Here is a 20,573-nt window from a genome sequence, read left to right on the forward strand (position 1 = left end):
AGTGCCAGAGAGGGTTTGCGTCTGCTTCCCACTTCCCTGGGAGCCGGCGAGAGCCCTCTCGTTGCCAGTACAGGTCAAGTGCTGCAGGGGCTCAGGCACCAGCGGTCACACCGGATGGGCAGAGGGGCTGGACCGCTGCAGCCCATGACACAGCTCCAGACACAAACACCGCTGCAACCCATGGTATGGCTCCATGCTCAGCTCAAACCGTGCCCAAGCCATCTGCCCAGGATCCCTAATGCAAACTGGGGCCTGCTGAGCCAGTTCTTCCCTTCTACACCAGCAGCCAATTGCTCCTTAATTGCATTAGTTCACATACTCTGCTGCAGCCTTTTTATATCACTGAGTGCGAGGGGAGCATGAGCTCATGCTCTGACCTTCTTTAATTGCCTAGTTACCTCTGAAAGGAGCCCAAGACCTTCCTTTGGCTCATGCACCTCCAGAGAGGTTGGGTGGGCAGGGAGGAGGGCAGGGTGCAGGCAGGGTGACTGACTGGGTCCTGGCGCCAGCAGGTAGGATCCCTCTGTGGCACTGGGACTGGTGAGCAGGAGGGGGAGGATGCGAAGCAGAGCCCAGGGGACCCCAGCATTGTGGAGTGCCTGAGGAAAGCAGCTCCCAGCCTGGCTCCTGGGGGCTCGTATCAGCTGCGCTCAACCAGCCCATCCTGGATCTAGTCCCATGTCCCTGCAGCACCCACAGCAACTCCCTGTGCCCTCCTGAGACAGAACGGTGCTGGGGACCAAGCCTGCCCAGCAAAAGGCAGAGCTCCTGGGGGCCTCCTGGGTGCCCCTGACCCCATGAACTCACCCTCCTCTGCTACTCCCTCTCTCCATGTCCTGTTTGTCCCCAGCAGCTGCCAGGACAGGCTGCATGTGGCCTCTTGTCCTGCCCCTCCACCGGCACAGAGCCACCATTCAGATCCCCCCAGGCTCTGCCTGAGGTCACCATTCCTGCATTTTTATTTTTACTTTTCTGCAAAATCATCTCCCTCAGCTCTCTGCATCCCCTTTTGTCTCCCCCAAGGCTCCCAGACCTCGTGTCACGAGCTGTTGTGCTGCGAGAGGAGCCTGCCTGTCTGGGGCAACAGCAGCCCCAGCAGGAGGGGACGATGCTCTGGCTGCAGCGCTGCTCCCATGGGGACCCCTGGGATGTCACCAGCGTGTTGGGAGGAGGGAGGGTGAGGGTGGTGAGCCCAGCGTCGGGGACAGTGTCTGAGAGCCTCGTTGCTTCTGGCCATGTCCCTGCTGCCAGGGTCCTTGTCTGCCAGCCCAGCCGCTCACCATGTCCCATGGGGCTCCTGTGTTGTTAGCACTTGGGTCCCCAAGTGTTTCCGTTTGCCTGTTTTGGATGCAGCGGTCAGGGCTGGCGTCAGCGGTGACCCTGTGCTGGCACAGAGCCCTCCCGGCTCCGGGAGCAGCCGGGGCCAGGTCAGGCCGATCCTGCAGCTGGGAAAACAACAGAGCAGGAGCCCCCGTGCATCTCCCGGCCGTATTTTGAGATGCTGCTGATCCGAGGTTGTCAGGGACTCATGGATGTGGGTGGGACAGCGATCCCGCACACGTGGGAGCGGGCAGGAGCCACAGCCCCCCACATCTTGATGCTGACAGGGTCTCGCTGAGCTCTGGGGGATGTCCCTGTGGGTCTATGGACAACTATGGTGGCCACAGTTCTGGTCAGAGCCCAGTTCTGTTGGTGGTGAACTTGTCCTGGCTGGAGATGCATAGAGGGAGGTTTTATCTCCGACTGTGGACTTGTCTTTTTCCAAATCCCCTCCAAAACCAGCTGGGTTGCTCTCACTTTTCTTGCCAAGTCCTCTGGGATTTCCCCTGCATTTCCCCAGCAGAGTGTTCACCAGCCCGCAGCTCTGCCGGGGCTTGGGGAGAGCGGATGAGGAGCAGCGATGCCGCTGGCACCTGCGGAACTGCCCGGCACTGGGGAAATCCCAGGGCAGTTGTGGCACCACAGGAAAAGGATGTGGCCAAATTTCCTTGCAGAAGGCAAACGTGCCCAGGTGTCCTTGCTCGCAGCCCAGGATCAATAGCAGCCGCTGTGCTGCCTCACACCTGCCAGTGGCTGTGCCAGGACAGCTGGGGTGCAGCAGCCCACGCCAGGGCCCCCCAGGACGGGGCTCGGAGGGGCAGCGAGCCCAGGGCACCCGAGCTGGTGGCTGTTGGGGATGAAGCCGGGGCACAGCTCAACTCTGAGGTCCCGGGGAGCCCCAGCCTGCGGTGGCAGGGTGGTTTGGGACATTGCACCACACGAGATGTGGAAAGAGCTGTGGGCAGGATGGGGAGCTGCCCATGTGTGCTGAGGAGCAGCGAGGCCAGAGGAAGCCCTGGCCTGGGGACAGCAGGGACGAGTCCCGAGCCACAGCCCTCGCAGGGGACAGTGGCGGCACAGGAGAGGGACGTCCCGCAGCTCCCGGCCCTCCCATCTGATGATGCCTGTTCCTGCACAGCAGACCCCAGCCCTGGGGACACCGTTGTGTCCCCAGCACAGCCAGTTGGCAGGCAAAGCCCTGTCCTGACCACAGGGCCGGGCAGGGTTTCACGCTCAGTTCCCTGCTGTCATCCTTTGCACAAAGTGCTACCAGGAATGGCCCAGGTGTTAGATGTGCTTACAGCCGTTTGTCACCAAACACAGGAGTGTTTGGTCAGGATTTGTGCTGTTTGCAGGGTCTTTTCAGTTCAGCTTTAAATTGCTTATGCTCAGAAGGAAGACTTTCTGGTTTTGCTTCCTCTCTCTGCTGCTCCCCATGAAATTTCATTTCTCTTCATTGAAGAGGTTCTGCTTCCTCAATGCTCATCCTGAATATCTTAAATATTGTTTAGAAACAGCTCTGCTGAGATGCAGCGTCATGGACAGGAGGGTTTTGGGAGCACCTTGTCTGCACCAAGCAAGACCCAGCAAAGTGTTGATGAGGACCAAGCGGGGACTTGGCCTTTTAACTTTCTCCTCTGCTGTTGGCTTCTTCTCTCTGGGCAACATGAGCTCTGCCTGTGGGCTCCTGGTCCCGAGGGTGGGTCGGGGCCAGCACGGACGGGAGAATGTCAGCCTGGGATGCTGCCTGGGTGCCCGTGGGATGTGGCTCTTCCCTGGCCGTTGTCTCCAGCGGGCACCACCACCACCAGACCTGCTGGGCTGCTCTGTCCTTCTTTTCCTGCCCCGTACCCGAGCGCTGCCACCAGCCGCGGTGCTGCTCTCCAGAGCTGTGTGTGCATCTGTAGGTGTTTGTTGTGCAGCGGCCCAGCAGCCTGCAAGGGCCCCTGGCTGAAACACGGAGGAAGAAAATCAAAGCAGGTCCGAGAGCCCCAAGCTCTCCAGACACTCCAGGCTCTGCTCCTGTCCCCCCGGGCCTCAAGAGGCCGCAGTGCCATGGGGAAGGCCCCGGGCTGTGCTTGAGCAATAGCTGCATTTCACAAGCTCCTGATCAGGGATGTTGCCTCTGGCAACCAGGACTTCCTTGGATGCAGCATGAGATCTGCCTGCATCAGCTGCCGAGGGCTTCCTGTGCCCGCTCCTGCAGCTTCCCCGATGGGAAATGAAAGTAGCTTAAATGTTGTTTTCTTCCCTCCCCTCTGTCCTGCAGCCAGGGAGGGTCCAGCTGGGGCTGTGGGCTGCTGCCTCTCCTGCCTGGCTGCACCCCGCTCCAGCTGCTGTGAGCCCAAGAGCTTGGACATGTCAGTGCTCCAGGAGTTTTGCACCTGGGGCTTGTTCCTGGCGTGCTGGGCATCCCCTCCACACAGGGTTGCTCTGTGACAGAACCTGGTGCCAGGGCTGGAGGCACAGGGCACCCGGTGATTTAGGTGCCCTGATACAACCCCGGTGCAGGCAGCTGCCCCATGTGTGCGGGGGACCCGGGGTCTGCTCGCGTGGGGTGAGAAACCATAACTTGCTTTCTTTAGCCCTGGCTGTGTCCCAAGGCTGCTCTGCAGTGACGATGCCGTGGGGTGCGGGTGTGCCGTGCCGTTGGCGCGGGTGCCAGTGGTGCTGAGGTGCGGGGCGGTGGCCCAGCAGGAAGCCCTGGGGCTGCGGGGACGCCCCGCGGCAGCTGGTCTGCACGGTTCCCATTTTGGCAGGGATATAAAGGCAGCGCGGGAGGAGAGCCCGGCAGCAGCACCGCGGGGCAGCCGGGATGCGAGCGCAGAGCCTGGCGGTGGCGTGTGGGGCACTGGCCCTGTGCCTGGCACTCACCAGTGCCACCAACCCCGGCTTCGTGGTCAGGATCACCCAGGCAGGCCTGGACTATGGTGGGTTTGGCTTCTGCTTTCCCTCTTTGCAGGTGGCTGTGGGGCAGAACTGGGCGCTTGCTCACAGAGCGCAGGGTCCTGGGGCAGACAGGGGACCCTTGGCCACGGGTGCCAAATGCACCGTCGCCCGGGGGTCCCCGCAGATGCATCCGCCTGCCCGCACCACCCCTCCTGGAGCCCCGCGGGGTGTGTGGCCCCACGGGGTCTCAGGGGCTCTGCCCAGGCGGGTGGTGGATGTGCAGGGCTGGGGGGTCCTGCGGTCACAGCACGTGTGGGGCAGCCAAGCCGTGAGCCCCGTGGGAGCTGCGGGGGGGAGCTTCAGGGGCCAGAGATGGAGGTGGATGGGCCCCACACTGGGTTATTGAGGCAGGCAGCGCCCCGGCTCCAGCAGAGCACAGTTATGGATGGAAATACACTGCGAGAGAAATGGCTCATTTACCTGGCAGCTCCGCTGGCCATGTGGGAGAGAAGAATGTGTCTCCCCAGAGAGATGCAGGGCTGCAGCACCCGTCTGTGCAGCACCCGTCTGTGCAGCACCCGTCTGTGCAGCATGTGTCTGTGCAGCACCTGTCTGTGCAGCACCCGTCTGTGCCGTGCTGCTCCCTGGGTCATGTGCTCCAGCCAGCTTTGCCTGCGGTGCTGGGACCTCTCGCACCCTTGCAGGATGCCCAGCCCAGGACTGGCACTTCTGCTCTCTTTCTGTGCCTCCTGGCCACCACCTGCCCCTGGGGCTTGCAAGCAGATATCAGGCAGCATTGCCTGTGTGCTCACGGGGCTCTGTGCACACAGATTAGCTCTAAAGGTGGCCTGGGCAGTGGGAAGCAGCGCTGGTACCAGCGGGTGGTGGTGACACTCTCCCCCTGCCCCTGCAGCCCACCAGCACGGGATCGCCATCCTGGAGAAGGAGCTGGCCCGGCTGAAGCTGCCAGACATCTCGGGTGATTTTCGTTTCCTGGGGAAGGTGTACTATTGGATCTCCAAGTGAGTCCCGCCCGTGCCCTGGCCCAGCTCCTCGCTGCCCCGTTGCACCTCTCGCTCCTGCTGTGCAGGGTTTGGAGCTGCTGTGGGTGGCTGCGGGGACAATGTTTCCCAAGGCGCCGCTCTGCGCTGCGTGTCCCTGCCAGGCATGGCTGTGCCGTGGCAGGACGGGAGCTGAGGACGCTGTTGGCGCGGTGGCCCCGCTCCCTCCCTCCCTCCCCAGCTGTGTGCCCACAGGTGAGGCACCCCTGTAATGTGACTTATGTCTTATTTTTCATTTATTTATTTTTAGTTTGGACCTTCGCACTTTCCACTTGCCGCACTCGCGAATTTCCCTGGTCCCCAACGTGGGCCTGCAGGTCTCCATCTCCAACGCCTTCGCCGAGCTGAACGGGAACTGGCGAGTGAAGTACGGATTAATGTATGTGCCCAGCTCCCTCTGCCCTGCTCAGGGGCTTCGCTCTGTGTCCCCCTCTCTGGGTCTGGACCGTTTTTTTCTCCTCTCTGTCTCCTCTGTATCTGGGCAGCTATTGCTTCACTCTCTCCAGATGTGCTGACTTGTCTTTCCTGCAGCTGCTGTGATCCCGATGCACATCTGGGAGCCCCTCACCCCGGGGTACCCTTTGGCCCCAGGGGAGCCCCAGGTCTCCCTCCGTGCCAGGAGCCCTTGGAGCTGGCCAGGCAGTGTTTATCACACTTGCAAGTGGCTGGGGAGCAATGCGGACACCACCTCCCCTCCTGTGGCACCTGGGGCGTGAGGGACCATCCTTCCCGCTCGCACTGGGGGCACCTTCCTTAGCCCCCCCAGGGACAGAGCTGAGCCAGGACCAGGGTGGGCAGAGGTCATTGCCACTTGTAAAGCCACTGAGGGTGGGAGGCAAGAACAAAGTGGATGACAGAGGAGCTGTGTATCAACTCTCCTTCTTCTCTTCCATCTCCCACACTTGCTCTTGGTCCTCTCGATTTAAAGGTGACCTGTCCTTGTTTATGTTCCAGTGCAATTTGGTTTCCTTGAGTTTGAAAGCCTTGCTGGTCTCCTCTGGGTGGCTCACTACAAGGGACAGCCTGAGATAATTAGAGATGTCCCAAAGTCCTGGCTGGTTTGGATTTGACCAGGACTCACTGGTGAGAAACATCCCTTTCTTGTGCTCCTCTCCCTGCAGCCGGTCCAGCGGCTCGTTTAACCTGAAGGTGGAGAACATCTATATCAGAATCGACCTGAGGCTCGGCAGTGACAGCTCTGGGAAACCCACCGTTGACACGTCCAGCTGTAGCACCCGCATCTCCAAAGTCCGCGTGCGCTTCTCGGGCAAGCTGTCGTACGTATTCACTGTGCAGGGCTAGAAATGCCACATGTGGCCCCTCTGCTGCAGGAACTGGCTCCCGGGCCCTGGTGCAGGGATAAGATGCTGGCACATCTGCAGTCCCTGGGAGGCCACCCATCCTGCCCACTCACACACCCCAGGCAGCTCCTCTGGGCTCTGGTGATGTCCTTCTCGTCCAGAAAGGCAGCTTAATGGACTTGAACCTGGTCTGATTTGTCCTGCCACGGCTGCACATCTAAGCCAGACACCAAACTGGTGTGGGAATGGTGGTCCCCAGTGTCCAGAATCTCTAGTGTCTCCTTTTCCTGGCACATAGTCCTGCAGCAGCCCCTGGGGTCAGGGACTCCTCTCTGTTTTTCTCTGCAGGTTGCTTTACAACCTCTTCCGCAAGGCCGTTGAGTCCAGACTGCGGAAGGCCCTGGAGGGGAAGGTACAGTGAGCAGGGGCAGCACTTGGGTTCTACTTCAGCCCTTGCTGGTAGCTGATGTGAGGGGTCAGCGCACACGGAGGGAGTGCACTGGAGCAGGACACGCGGGTGTGTTTTTGCTGCCTGCTTGGTGAAAATGGGCAACACTGACTGCAGTCTCCATAGCTTCATGTGGCTCAGGCTGAATTTGAAACCCGCAGCCTTTGCCAAAGCCCAGTGTAATGGTTACTAATTAACAAAGCCTTTTCTTTCCATGTGGTCAGTTAATTAGATCTTACACCTCAGCCAAACTGACTAACAGAGGAAACCTGCCCAGAGCTGTCCTTTAACCAGCCGCACTCCCATGTGCTTTGGGGAGCGCTGAGGGGAAACCCTCATTTCTGGAGTTCAGACATTTGCTGCCTTGTTCTAATGGTGTGTCGGGGAGGGTCTGGTCCTGTCCCCCCGTACAAAAGCCTACATGCAGGGGATCTGCAACAAGACATGGCAACAAGCTGTTAGCAGTAATTAGAACAAGGCTGCCTGGCAGGCGGTGCAGCCTCCCTGGATGTGAACCTTGCTCGGGAAGGAGCCGTTGGAGAAGAGGCAAATCCTGCTCCCGCAGCACATCCTTCTGCCTGGGCACCATTCCTGGTGCTGTGTCCAGGCTTCCCAAGGCGCCCTGAGGTCACAGCAGCAGATGGGCTGGCAGCAGGAGCTAAGCTGGGGCTCAAACGCCTTTTCTGCTGCTTTGCCTCCTGGAAGGGAGCAGCTCTGGGGCTCCAAGGAGACCATGGCCGCCCTGGGCTCCTCCTGCAGGCCTCTTTGCCCAACACATGTTTCTTGGTGTCCTTCTCCATGGGTGAGAGTGAGGGGCGATGGGCAGGAGAGGGCAGGGGCTGGGGGGCTGGGACAGCACCGCACTGGGGCTGCCTCCTGCTCCCACTGCACCGGCCTGGACGGTCCTTGTGCCTCCAGTGCAGGGGAGCCCATCATGGGGAGATCCTGGTCACTGGGAGGTCTTGGTCATAGAATCACAGAATGTCTTGAGTTGCAAGGGATTTTTATTTAAACAAGTTTTTGCAAGGAGTAAAACCAGAACCAAAGAGCAAAGCAGAGAGTGCAGCTGAGGCTTTAACCCAGCGGGGTGAACTGCTCGCCCTGGCAGAGCTGCCCTCGCTCAGCCTCACTGCCTCTATTGCCCGCAGGTCTGTGACGAAGTGGCCAAGGCCGTGCGGAACGAGCTCCAGCCCTACGCCCGGACACTGCCAGGTACCAGAGGGCACCGCGTGGGGTTTCAGGAGTGTTCCTTCCCAGCCGTGAGGACAGTGCTTTACATCATGCCCGCTCCCCATTTCCTTGTACTTCTGTACTCACGCTGGGAGCTGGGAAGGCTGTACAAGCAGCAACTTGTCACCATGCACCCGTTCAGCCATGCATGCAGCCACCAACGCACTGTGCCCCAGAGCTGGGGGGGGCACGGGCTGCCATAGCCAAGGGACTCCAACTGCTCCTCTGCTCCAGAGTTAGTCCATGTGGCTGAAAAATTGAGTTAGGAGGGAAATGGGATTTTTGCTTCTCAACAGAAGCGCGCACACACAAAGCTGAGACTGAACTGGTGCATCAGGCAGCCCAGATGCAGCTCTGCCTGGATGCCAGAAGAGGCATCTGCTCCTGGTGTCCCCGTGCCACCTCCCCTCACTGATCTATCTGTCCCGTGTCTTACAGTCACAGCCAGGATAGACGCCGTGACTGGCATTGATTATGCCTTGGTGGCACCCCCGACTGCTACTGCCCACTCCCTGGATGTGGGCCTGAAGGTGAGAGGCTGCGCTGGGGAACCTCAAGCTGGCTGATGCCATCACCACAGGCGGGTGGGGAACGGGCTCAGGTACCTCCTGCTTCACCCTTCTCCCTCCTCCTAGGGCGAGTTCTTCTCCCTGGCCACCCGCTCCACCGTCCCCTTCCCTCCGCTGCCGCTGCACCTCCCACCGGATCATGACCGCATGGTTTACTTTGGAGCTTCCAGCTACTTCTTCAACACTGCTGGCTTTGCCTACCATAGTGCTGGGGCACTGGTCTTTGAGATCTCGGACTCCACGGTGAGCAGCGGCTGGGATGGGGCTGACCCAGCGCCCCTGGGCAGTGGGTTCTGTTTGCAGGGGAGCTCAGTGGCAGCCTGTGGACTTGGGGCATTCCCCCGGCTCCCCCGACAAGCTGCCGGAGCCTGAGAGCTGGGGCTGTGCGATGGGGGCACGGCAGCAGGGGGCTGATCCCACCACAGCTCAGCCATGCTGCATCGCCCCGGTGTGACCGTCCCCTCCCCGCAGATCCCGAGGGGTGCTGACTTCCACCTGAACACCTCCACCTTCTCAGCCTTCATTCCCCAGGTGAGTGGTCCTGTCCTGATCCCTGCAGCTCCTGCTCTTTGCACAAGGGTTTGCTCTGTGCATGGCACTCTCCCCGAGGTGCGGGGGTTTGTACCACCATCCCCACCTTCTCCCCGCTCCTCTGCAGCTGGAGACAAAGTACCCAAACCTGCCAATGAAGTTCAGGCTCTCCACCCCCTCTGCCCCGTTCCTGAGCATCGGACCTGGGGGGCTCTCGCTGCAGCCCGTGGTGGATGTACAGGCGTACGTCATCCTCCCCGACACCAGCCTGGCTCCCCTCTTCCTCCTCAGCCTGGTGAGTTGGGCTCAGCCTGTGGCACTCCCGTCACTGGGCTTGTCCCTGCTCCTCAGCAGAGCTGAAACCGCAGCTGGAGCTGTGCACCCTCTTCCTGCTGTGGTTAGTGATGCTGAGCCATTGCTGCAAGCTCTGCCATGAGAGGGGCCACTCATGGTCCAAAACCAGCCCTGCTGTGGGGTGTCCCCAACAGGAAAACACCCAAGCTGACCAATGCTGGGTTTAACTGTATAAACCTGCCCCAGCTGGTCTGGGTCATTCCCCAAGGATCTGGGCTGGCATGAGGGGGTGAGCACTGCCAGAGCTCTGCACTCTCCCCTCAGACAACCAACGTTTCTGCCGTCGTGGACGTGAGATCTGGGCGCATCACTGGGAGCCTGACTGTGGGCAGGTACAGAGGGGGAGCAGCGCTGGGGGGCTGGGGAGGCTTCTGCTCTGGGCTCCTGGGGACAGAGGTGAGGTGGGGAGGTCCCAGGGTTGGGGACAGGGTACAGAGGGGATGAGCTGGGGCTGGAGGGAGTGGGAAGCCCACGGCCATCGACAGGTGGCACCAAGGTGAGACTTGCTTCCCCCATGGGGATCCGCTCCCCCCATGGGGACAGCCATGACAGCATCACCTCTGTCTCTGCGCAGGATTAAACTCTCTCTGAAGCAGTCGGATGTCGGCACTTTCCAGGTAAGCTGTCCTTGGCCATGACCACGGAGGTGAGAGCCTGCTGGGGGCCAAGGAGGGGGCTCATTCCCCTGCCCCCAACACAGGGCCTGGGGCTGCACCCAGGACCCTGCGCTGACCCCACAGACGCCTCAGCCTGCGGGGCTGGGGTGGGTGCAGGACCAGCTGCTGCTGCCTCTCACTGCTGCGCTTCCCACCACACCAGCGTGGCCAGACAGCCGCTGTTCCCTGGAGACGTGTGTGCCCGTCCCAGCTCCTGTCTTTCTTCCTTTTCCTATTTATCCTCCAGTGCCCAGTCACCTGCTCTCCTGCAGACTAAAGCTCTTTTCCTTGCCCCTTTCTCCGCTCCCAGGTGCGAACGCTGCAGTCCATCATGAACATCGTGGCTTCCAAAATCCTGCTCCCGCGTCTCAATGGTGAGAACCTGCTGGGGGGAGTGGGGGTGCTGGAGGAGTCGCTGGCCAGGTTGCTCCATCTGAGCAGGCCCAGCTCACTAATTAAATCCCTGTTGCCGAGCCTGATGGGTGGGTAAAGCTGCAGTGAGGGCAGGAGACAGCAGCAAAGGTGCCTGGCGAAGGCTGCGGGCAGTGGCATGCAGGAGCCTCTTAGTGCTGTGACATCCATCCAGCAGTGAACACAATGGAAAAACTCAGCCTTCTGCACATCCTAATGCATTCCAGACCCTTGCCCCTGCTTGCTGCTTCCTGTGACTCCCAGCACATGGAGCCAGGGTGGTGTTGGTGACTGCCAGAGGCCTGACGGGGGAGGGTGGCATGGCACAGCATGCAGCCCCCAGCCCTTCTGTGGAGCTCAGGAGGGGCTTAGGGATTTCCTCTGCCTCCCCTGGGAGGAGCATGGGCAAAGAAAGGGCCGGGGGGAGGAGGTGGTCGCTTGCTTTGCACGGCCTGTGCTTCCCTTTCCTCCCTTTCCATCCCACCACGTCCATGTGTGTTGTCTCTTCCAGCCAGGTTAGGGCAGGGCTTCCCACTGCCGCTGCCCGACAGGATCCAGCTCTCCAACATCCTCGTGCGGTTCTACCAGGTGAGTGAGGGCAGCACCTGGCCTGAGTCTGTCCCGCTGCACCGAGTCCCCGCCTGCCGCTTGGTGTGAGGAGCCAGTTCCTCTGCCCACGCTGGGCTCGAGGGGATGCTCAGCCGGGTTCCTGGTGGCACAGCTGCACGCCAGAGCCCTGCTTTTCTGCTCTGCATGGGCCGGGTCTGGGTTCTGCCTCTCCCCTCTGTGTGGGCCAGGTCCGGGTTCTGCATCCCCTGGGCGGCACTGCGTCTTCCCCCAGTCCTTAAACCCAGGGCCCGAGTTTCCCACGATGTTTTTTTATAGCACACGGAGCTCTGCAGCAGCATTGTCCCCCAGCCCTCGCGTTCCCTGGCCAGGATGCTGCCTGTGAGCGCAGAGCAGCTGCTGCCGGCCACATCTGCCTGCGACGGGACCGGCACCGCGGTCTGGCCAGGGCCTGGGGAGCAGGGAACGCTGCTGTTGTGGGGGGCCCTGGGGAAGTCCCAGAGGGTGTCACTCCAGGGATGCTGAGCATTTTTGCAAGGGTGGGGCTGTGAAATGGTTTGGGAACATCTCAGGGCTAAAATTCGTCAGCAGGGCTGGCAGAAGCCCCCGTGCCCATCTGCCCTCCCTGCCTGAGATGTGGTGGGTGCTGGGGGGCACAGCCGCCCAGGCTGGGCACAGCCCCATTCTTTCTCTTTTTTTCCCCCAGAATTTCCTGCTGCTGGGAGCAGACGTGCAGTTTCAGCCCCGGGCAGGGAGATAAGGCGACGAAAGGGACCTCGAGCACCAAAACTACCCACGTCACCCCTTCCCTCCCCTCGGCCCCACCGCCAGAGCTGAAGTGCCTGGTTCTGCCGCGATGTCCCTCACTGCCCGAACGGCAGCCCCAGCCCAGAACTGAACCCCCCATCCCCAGCCCCCCTGGAGCTGAACCCCCATCCCCAGCGCGGGTGCACCCGGCGCTGCAGGGGGGTCCCCGAACCCCAAGCCCCCCGGCCCCCTCCTCTCCCGGCTCTGCCGTGTCGGAGGCAGCTGATGGCAATAAAGGCGGCCGGTCTGGGCTGTGGTTGTGTGACCGCCATGTCCGTGTTATCCTTCCCCAACCCTTCGCAGCGGCCCGGGGGCGGCTGCAGGCGCCGGCGAACGCCCGTTTCGGTTATTTTTATCCCTGCGGTCGTGGCAAAGCACCACACACCGTCATGTTTTCCTCGTTATTTCTCTTTTCCGCCGCGGGGGCTGCGGCTCCGCCCGGCAGCAGGGCGGGAACGGCGGAACGCAGCGCCCAGGGGCGGGGGCGCGGCGGGGCCGTTTGGGCGGCGCACGGCAGGGCTGCCCCGCCCTGTCCGCGCCGCTTCCCGCGCGTCCGTCCCGCAAAGCGCTCCCCGGGACGCGGCCATGCTGCCCTGGAGCCGGGCGCTGCGGCCCGCGGGGCTGCTCCGCTCGGCCGGGCCTCCCCGCGCCGGGGCCGCCCGCCGAGCACGCTGCGGGCCGGGGGGGCGCGGGGCCGCGCTGCCCGCGGGGCCGGACCTGCGGCACTTCCTGCGACGGGCCGCCGCGGGGCAGCTGCCGCCCGAGCGGGAGCCGGAGCCGCAGCCGCAGCCGGGCTCTGCCCCAGGGCCCGGGAAAGGTCCGTGGCGGGGCCCGGGAGCCGGGGGGTGGCCGGGGCCGGGCCGGGGTTCGTGGTGCCCCGCAGCCGGAGCAGGGGCAGTGCGGCGTGCACGGGACACACGGGTTATTCGGGCGCCCTGCGGGCCAGAAGGTTATTTTAACGTCAGCAGAAGTCCAGCTCGCTGCCCACGCACCCGCTGTTGTGTCTCCCTGGCCGTGCCGGTGCACTGGGGAGTGGTTGTTCTGACCCGTCCCGCGGTCTGTGGGCGGGTTGGCAGCCGGGGCTGGGGCAGAGCTTTCGTCTGCGGGGCCCTGGAGACGGAGGTTGTTGTACTCGATGCTGTGTCTTGGTAACAACACAGCTTCTGTGCCTCTGGCAGGCACGGTCCCGACCTGTGGTGTTGCAGTGACGTGCCCTGAGGCTCTCGGGATCCCCAGAGCCCGTCTTTGTGTTTGTTTTATCCTCTCGGTATGGCCTGCAAGTGAAGCAGCTTTTGTGCAGCTTGCCCGACTCTCCCATGGTGGGACTGAAGTTCCTTCCTACGGAGAGGGTCCCTGAGAGCACCCAGGCAGGCGGCTGCGTGCACTGCAGTGTACAACAACAACAACCTTTGTTGCAGTGTACCTAGAGACATACGGCTGCCAAATGAACGTCAATGACACCGAGATCGCCTGGGCCATCCTGCAGAAGAGCGGATACGTGAGGACCAGGGACCTGACTGAGGTGGGGAGCTGGCAGCTCCGGCAGCGGGTCTGGGGGCGCCGCCCTGTGCTGTGCCTGTGCGTCCTGGCGTCTGTCTGCAGCACAGTCCTGTGGGATGTCATGGTTTTTGCAGTTTAAGTTCTGGAGAGTAAAGGAAACTACTTAATGTGTGGTAGAAAGCTGTGAGGTTTGGTTTTTTTCAGGTTTTTTTTGTCTTTAAATTGCTGGGTTTCCTCTCAGTCGGAGAGGGATTGGACACAGCGGGATGCTCCTGACTCATCTTTGTCTGAGTTGAGTTCTGTCATTTACCAGAAGACTCTGCTTGTCTTCTGCAGAAACCCGCCATGCACCTGAGCAGATCTTTTTCACTGAGTTAAATGAGTTTTGTAGTCTGCCTAGTCAGGTTTCCTGTGCAGGGCATGAGTACTTACCACTTGGCTTTTACAAATGCTTTTTCCTTTTTTGTTGTTTTCATTTTAGGCAGATGTGGTTCTCCTCGTCACCTGTTCTGTGAGGTAGGGGAACTTTTGTCACCGCTGGTTTTGGACAGTTTTTAAGGAATTACCATTTGAAAACCAAGGCAATAAATGTGTGTGTCAAAGAGCATGCAGATGTGAAACTGCCCATGTAGCTGGGGGTAGAGCTAGCTAATGCTACAACATGTAACATTAGTTGTGCTATTAATTGCTTTTCTGTAGAGCGAGAAGCTCTTTGGTAGTGTAAGGTCTGTGGGCCGTTAGAAACCTGTGCAGATTTGTGCTTTAATGATTTTGATTTTTTTTTATTCTATCTTCTCTTGAACTGACTGTCTGCCCAGTACAGAGCCTGTGCTTTAAAAATTTGGAAAATAAGCTTAAGGGAAATTTGGGATATAAATATGTAGAGAGTTTCTCTTTTTTTTTTCTGAATGCAGCAGATGTTGGGTGCTCAGTGTCATTGCAGAGTAGCTCACGTTGGCTGGCTCAGGCAGACTGTCTCCGCAAGAGCTTTGTCCCTGAGTTTCTGCAGGGCAGATGCTCCCAAGCGAGCGAAGTGAAAGTAGATAAGCTAGAGTAAAACTGTAATCACACCACAAATGGCACTTTCTCATGCCATCAGATCATCAGGTGGATGATTCCCTGTCTTTACTTGAGTTCTCTTCTCAAAGCACTTGGGCCGCTTCACACTGCGGGACTGTTAAAGTGTGATAATCAGAATAGCGGCCGTTTGATCAGAACGAATAGCGGCTGTTTGATCGGAATAGTGTCTCTCTGATCAGAACAGCAGCTGTTTGACAGGAGTGACAGCTGTTTGGTCAGTAACGGCAGTGTCCTGCCCTGGCAGGGAGAAGGCAGAGGAGACCATCTGGAACCGACTACGGCACCTCAAGGTGCTGAAAGCCCGGCGGCAGCCAGCTCGCCCACCTCTCCGCATCGGGATCCTGGGTACCTGTCGGGATGCGCAGCAGTGTATGACACGCTGCTGTGCCACAACCCATCGTGCCACCTTCCCTTGTCCCCTCTGGCGGCATCAGGCCTGTTCTGCAGGGAGAGGGCAGCCAGGAAGGGGTACAGAGGTGTAACGGGCACTGCCTCACGAGGGCCCTTCTCCTTTGGAACAGGATGCATGGCCGAGAGGCTCAAGGAGGAGATCCTGCACAGGGAGAAGCTGGTTGATATTGTGGCAGGCCCTGACGCGTACCGTGACCTTCCGCGGCTGCTGGCCGTGGCAGAGTCTGGCCAGCAAGCTGCCAACGTCCTGCTGTCACTGGATGAGACTTACGCAGATATCCTGCCTGTCCAGACCAGCGCAGGTGGCACCACAGCGTTTGTGTAAGTACCTTTGCCCTGTGCACGGTTCCACGGCTCTGTTTGGGAACGCTGCTGTGCGGAGCAGCCATGTCGGTGACAGCAGCTGCCTGGAGGTGCGGTGTCTGGGCTTCTCCTCTCCTTGGAGAGCGCTGGTTGTCTGAGTCCTGTGCTGCACCAAGTGATTTCTGTCCCACTGACATTTGTGCCTTTCTGAGCTCTGTGCCTCTCGCATACCCTGCCTTCTGCTGTGTCCTGTGCCAGGTTCTCCTATTTAGTTCTTCTGATCCTGCATGCACTGTAACTTCTGTTGGTTTTGTTTCCGTTTGTCTGGTTTTGATAATAAGATTCTGAAACATGAAATCAGACTCTGCTCAGTGTGGCCATGGGGCACAGGACAGTGTCACTGTGGGAACAGGCTGCAGAGAGATCTTTCACCTCAGCCATGTTGCTGTGCAAGTCTGTGCCTCAGTAACTGCTTCCCAGGTTTCTTGGAAATGTGCTCAGGAAATCAGGAGGTGTGAATGGGGCACGCAGGAGGCAGCTCTGCCCGGAGCGGTGTGAGCCGTGTTCAGAGCCGGTGCTGTGTGTGCTGGGACTGGGTCAGGTCTGGGCGGGGCAGGATGCAACACGGGTAATTCCTCCGGAGCAGTCGTGGTGTGACCTGGGCTTCACCTCTGGGCAGATCGATCATGCGGGGCTGTGACAACATGTGCAGCTATTGCATTGTGCCCTTCACGCGTGGCCGCGAGAGGAGCCGCCCCGTTGCCTCCATCCTGCAGGAAGTGAGGATGCTCTCAGACCAGGTGGGGCAGAGGATGGTTCTTGGTGACAGTGTGTGCAGTGACACCTTGGACCAGTGATACCGCCTTTATCTGTGGGGATGTGGTTACTGGAGGGTTCCACTAGGGGCTTTTTGATTCCCTGTGTAATAGTCTGAGACAGACAGACAGGGGAAGGGAGAGCTTCCTATGAAGGCTCCTTCTTGAAGTATGAATGAAAGAGCAGCTGCCCCTGCAACTCAACCATCCTGACTGGGTTATGTTCTTTCCTCTCTGTTTATCTTTGCAGGGAGTGAAGGAAGTGACCCTTTTGGGTCAGAACGTCAACAGCTTTCGAGACACGTCTGAGGTGCAGTTTCAATCAGCTGCTGCCCCAGGGCTCAGTCGTGGCTTTAGCACAGTCTACAAAGCTAAACCAGGAGGCTTGCGCTTTGCGCATCTTCTAGACCAGGTTTCTAGGATTGATCCAGAAATGAGGATCCGTTTCACCTCTCCACACCCCAAGGATTTTCCTGATGAGGCAAGTGTAGAATAAACACCCAGACCCCTGCTTGAGGGCAGACAGCTCTGAACTGTGAGATGTGATTGTGTGTGGGCTGCACTTCCTTCCCAGAGGGAATGCGGAATCACAGGGTGGGAACAGCAGCTCCCAGGGGTAAATGCTTGTGCTAAAGCTGGCAGGTTTGGAATCTACTGCCTTTTACCCAGGGAAGACTCTTCTCTTGGCATCCTGGTAGTGTAGAGCTGCCTGTGACATTGTCTCCCGATTGCCTGTCGCAGGTCCTGCAGCTGATCCAGGAGCGACACAACATCTGCAAACAGCTTCACCTGCCAGCGCAGAGTGGGAGCACGCGAGTCCTAGAGACCATGCGACGGGGGTGAGCGTTCCCACGGGCAGTCCTGCACCCTGCCTGCTTTTAGGGTGCTGCTTTCTCCTCATCGATGTTGTGGTTTTCCGATTAGCAAATCCCTGTTGTTCTTTGCAGATACACAAGAGAAGCATATTTAGAGCTTGTACAGCACGTGCGTGAGTCCATTCCAGGTAGGAGCTCCCTCAGGCTGGGTCTGAGCTCAGCACAGCTGTATCTTGCTGTCCTTGAGTGAGGCGTTCCTCTCTTCCCTGAGGGAGCTGTAAGGCTGTGTCTCTCTTACAGGAGTGAGCTTAAGCAGCGATTTCATTGCTGGCTTCTGTGGAGAGACGGAGGAAGATCACCAGCAGACTGTGTCCTTGCTGCGGGAAGTGCGCTACAACGTGGGGTTCCTGTTTGCCTATAGCATGAGGCAGGTGAGTGCAGGACCCAAGGAAGAAGACTCTTCTCTCTGGGTATCTCACCTAATTCCTGAGTGCTGTTGCTCACAATAAGACACTAAAACAAAAGCTATTGAAGATAATAGCTAAAGACTCGGTATATGGGTAGGTGTTTTTTGCTTGCATGTAGCACTTGTAGGGTGTGTAGCTCTGCAGGGGCCACTTTTGTGCCTGAAAGGCTTCCAGCTCCTTGTGTGAGCGTCAGGGCTGATTCGTGACCGGGTGGCCTGGCTCTGCAGATGCTCCAGAGCGACTGCAGGGAAGCAGTCCTGGCTGCAGACACGTGCCTGCAGGTACATTTGTATTTGCTGATGAAAGTTGTGCTGATGTAGCTGGGCTGGAGCCAGCTACAGAAACTCTGTCAGTTGAGTCTGGAGGGAAGTGGTGAGTTTTCAGAAGGTAGTTCCATGAGAAGAGTGGATAGCTGACAAGTTTCCATTAGAATGCTCTCAAAGTGTATGATGCCGATGGGGAGGAGGACAGGAGGTAGGAAACACAAAGAAGCAAGGGAATACGGATCACCTTGCAACATGTGACACTGGATGGAGTAGAATCCATTGCCTGACCTTGTGGCCAGACAGGCAGGAGACACACCTCGTAGGAGCTGCAGAACTGCTGCGCACACACAGGTACTCAGCATCCTGCACCAAAGCTCTGCCACAAAGGTGGTGCAGAAAGAATGTGAGGAACTCAAGGATGTTGCTGGTGCTTAGCAACTGAAAATGTTCCTTGGGCTTGTAAATACAAACTAATGTACAGACAGCTGCTGCAGGCTGGGGTCAGGTGAGGTTCTGATCTCGGAGTGTTGGTTACTGAGGGGCCACACTTGTTTTGTCTGTTCACAGAAAACCCGGGCATATCACCGGCTGCAAGACAATGTGCCTGCAGACGTGAAAAAGCGGCGGCTGGAGGAGCTCATTACCGTGTTCCGAGAGGAGGCTGCGAGGGCACACAGGGCAATGGTGGGCCAGGCCCAGCTGGTGCTGGTGGAGGGGGTGAGTGTGCCCCGAGCAGTGTCCTGCTCCCCTCTGGCTGGCCGAGCACTGCAGTAGTGCGGGCTGTGAAACATAGGCTGTGGTGCGGGGGTGTCACGCAGCAGCTCTGGCTGTAGCATGTTGTTACCTGGCATGTTTAACAGGGTGGAATGTGGGTTTTAATGCCGGCAATAGCGCTTAATTAATTATTGAGGCTCTAAAGCCCAGCGGTGAACAGGAGCTGTCGCAGGTAATGGTCCCTGTCCTCCTTCCAGCCCAGCAAGCGCTCTGCCTCTGAGCTGTGCGGGAGAAATGACGGCAACATCAAGGTGATCTTCCCCGACACCGAGACGGAGGACGCTGCGGGCTGCCAGGCGCCGGTCAGAGCACAGCCGGGGGACTACGTGCTGGTGAAGGTGACCTGTCTGCAGTGTGTTTCCTCAGGCTCTCTTCCTTGCACAGTGCTGTTCACGAGAGCAGCTGCTGCCAGGAGAGCTGAGGATTAGAATGGATCCTCCTGAGCATTCCTGCTCCTGAGGACGGCTGTGTGTCCCTTGCAGGTGACGGCTGCCAGCTCGCAGACCCTGAGGGGAGCCCTGCTCTGCCGCACCAGCCTCTCCCGCGCCGCGGCTGCTCACTGAGCCGACCCTGCTGCCAGGGCCTTTTCTCCAGGAAAAAACACGAGTTCGGTCAGGTGGAGGTAGGATAGAAACAAAGACATGTATGTATATTAGAATACATGTATGAAATAATAATAAAATATGCATATAATTTATTATTTTGGCAACAACCTAGCCCTCATAGCGCTGCGCGATTTTGTAGGCAGAAGGGATGGAAGCCGGGTATGGACTTTCCAAACCCCAGTACTGTGTGATCTCGTGTTTTCACCCGCTGTCCGCTGGGCGCACCCTCGGGTGCTGCAGCTCTGTGCTCTGCTCACGCCCTCTGCTGCGGCCCAGCCCAAGACACGTCTGGCTGCAGAGCAGGGCCTTCCTGCTTGCTCCAGCGGATTTAGGAGCTGCAAAAACTGGCAGTGCCTAGAAAATACAGCTCCAGTAGCTGCTGGGGAGTGACAGGAGTGCTGCCGCAGGGGGCGAAGAACTGAGAGAGCAGGGGAAGGGTGTGATGAATTCTTTACAAAGGCTGGTAACTTCCCGATCTGCAGAATGCTTGGAGTAGGGATGTGAGAACTGCACTATGCCTGTATGATGGAGCGTGACACTGAACCATGGAATATAAAATGGTGTTTAACATGCATGAGTGATGCTCCATCTGTTGTACCTGAAGGCAAGGGAACGCAGCCTGAACCCTGCACTGGGATGTTTGGGTCCGGCATAGCGAGGGTTCCCTGTCCCCAGGCCTGAGGGGACGCAGGGGGAGAACCGGCTGTGATCCAGACATCTGTGATGTCCTTCCCTTTGCTCATGAGAGGAGAGAAAGGGTTGTACTGATTTAAATAGCCACTAAGTTCTTTAAGTGTGTTTTATAGTTCCTTGTTGTTATCAGCCAACAGCTGCCCCTGGCTGCATTGTGTGACATTCCAGCCTGGTCTGCTAAATTCAAACAAGGACCTGTAACCTGCACTTGTGAGTAAACTCTCTCTTGTGAGATGGGAGAAACAATCATCCCTTTTAATATCGATAATAATTTTATTTAAATAAATCATAAAAGGCTCTATCCAGTGACAAATTTTGAAGGAACAGCTGATCAGCTCTTAATAGAGCAGTCACTACATGAATGTGCAGAATTTTAAAATAAACTTGAAAGGGATTTGCTAGAAAGTCTTCTCTCCTGCTCTGCTCTTTCTGGGATATAATTGTATCTCTTTGAAAACAGCATGGTTCACTGAATATTCATTAGGCCTTAGTTGAAGAAACAAATACATTTTGCTTATTATCTCAGAGCTGATTCTTTTCTCAGGGAAGTGAATCTGCACAATCAGCACAAGTCAGTGTGTTCTGAGGTGCTGACAAACACTGGCTGCCGCTCTGGCTCCAGATGGGGACGTGTCCTCGGCTCAAATTCCCAGAGCAGGTCCTGGACCTCTGCAGCCCAGTGAGCTCTGGAGGGCGGGTT

General features: G+C 58.5%; 2 protein-coding genes across 4 annotated transcripts; both read left to right on the forward strand.

The window, feature by feature from the left end:
• The first annotated feature begins 4,097 nt into the window (after positions 1-4,097).
• LOC135995034 (bactericidal permeability-increasing protein-like) lies at positions 4,098-12,413 on the forward strand. Of its 2 annotated transcripts, none has more exons than XM_065645998.1 (15): positions 4,098-4,250; positions 5,123-5,231; positions 5,521-5,649; positions 6,392-6,547; positions 6,920-6,983; positions 8,168-8,231; positions 8,688-8,779; positions 8,885-9,061; positions 9,290-9,349; positions 9,477-9,644; positions 9,968-10,035; positions 10,278-10,320; positions 10,670-10,733; positions 11,282-11,358; positions 12,044-12,413. In XM_065645998.1, the coding sequence occupies exons 1-15, from the start codon at positions 4,136-4,138 to the stop codon at positions 12,095-12,097; spliced, it is 1,440 nt and encodes a 479-aa protein (XP_065502070.1). In that variant the 5' UTR covers positions 4,098-4,135; the 3' UTR covers positions 12,098-12,413. The 2 variants fall into 2 exon arrangements, with proteins under 2 accessions (XP_065502070.1, XP_065502071.1); XM_065645999.1 differs by having other exon boundaries at positions 5,521-5,637.
• A 309-nt stretch (positions 12,414-12,722) lies between these two features.
• Positions 12,723-20,278, forward strand: CDK5RAP1 (CDK5 regulatory subunit associated protein 1). 2 transcript variants are annotated; one of them, XR_010607054.1, is made up of 14 exons: positions 12,723-12,961; positions 13,563-13,666; positions 14,126-14,160; positions 14,969-15,069; positions 15,246-15,456; positions 16,118-16,238; positions 16,504-16,734; positions 16,995-17,092; positions 17,201-17,256; positions 17,369-17,499; positions 18,369-18,518; positions 18,773-18,913; positions 19,058-19,197; positions 20,004-20,278. XR_010607054.1 is itself a non-coding variant. In XM_065645848.1 (13 exons), exons 1-13 carry the CDS (start codon positions 12,730-12,732, stop codon positions 19,136-19,138), a joined length of 1,692 nt encoding a protein of 563 aa, XP_065501920.1. In that variant the 5' UTR covers positions 12,723-12,729; the 3' UTR covers positions 19,139-19,287. The 2 variants fall into 2 exon arrangements, 1 of the variants encoding a protein (XP_065501920.1); XM_065645848.1 differs by lacking the exon at positions 20,004-20,278 and having other exon boundaries at positions 19,058-19,287.
• The last annotated feature ends 295 nt before the right edge of the window (positions 20,279-20,573 follow it).

Source organism: Caloenas nicobarica, chromosome 15, assembly GCF_036013445.1.
Source record: "Caloenas nicobarica isolate bCalNic1 chromosome 15, bCalNic1.hap1, whole genome shotgun sequence".
NCBI lineage: Eukaryota > Metazoa > Chordata > Aves > Columbiformes > Columbidae > Caloenas > Caloenas nicobarica.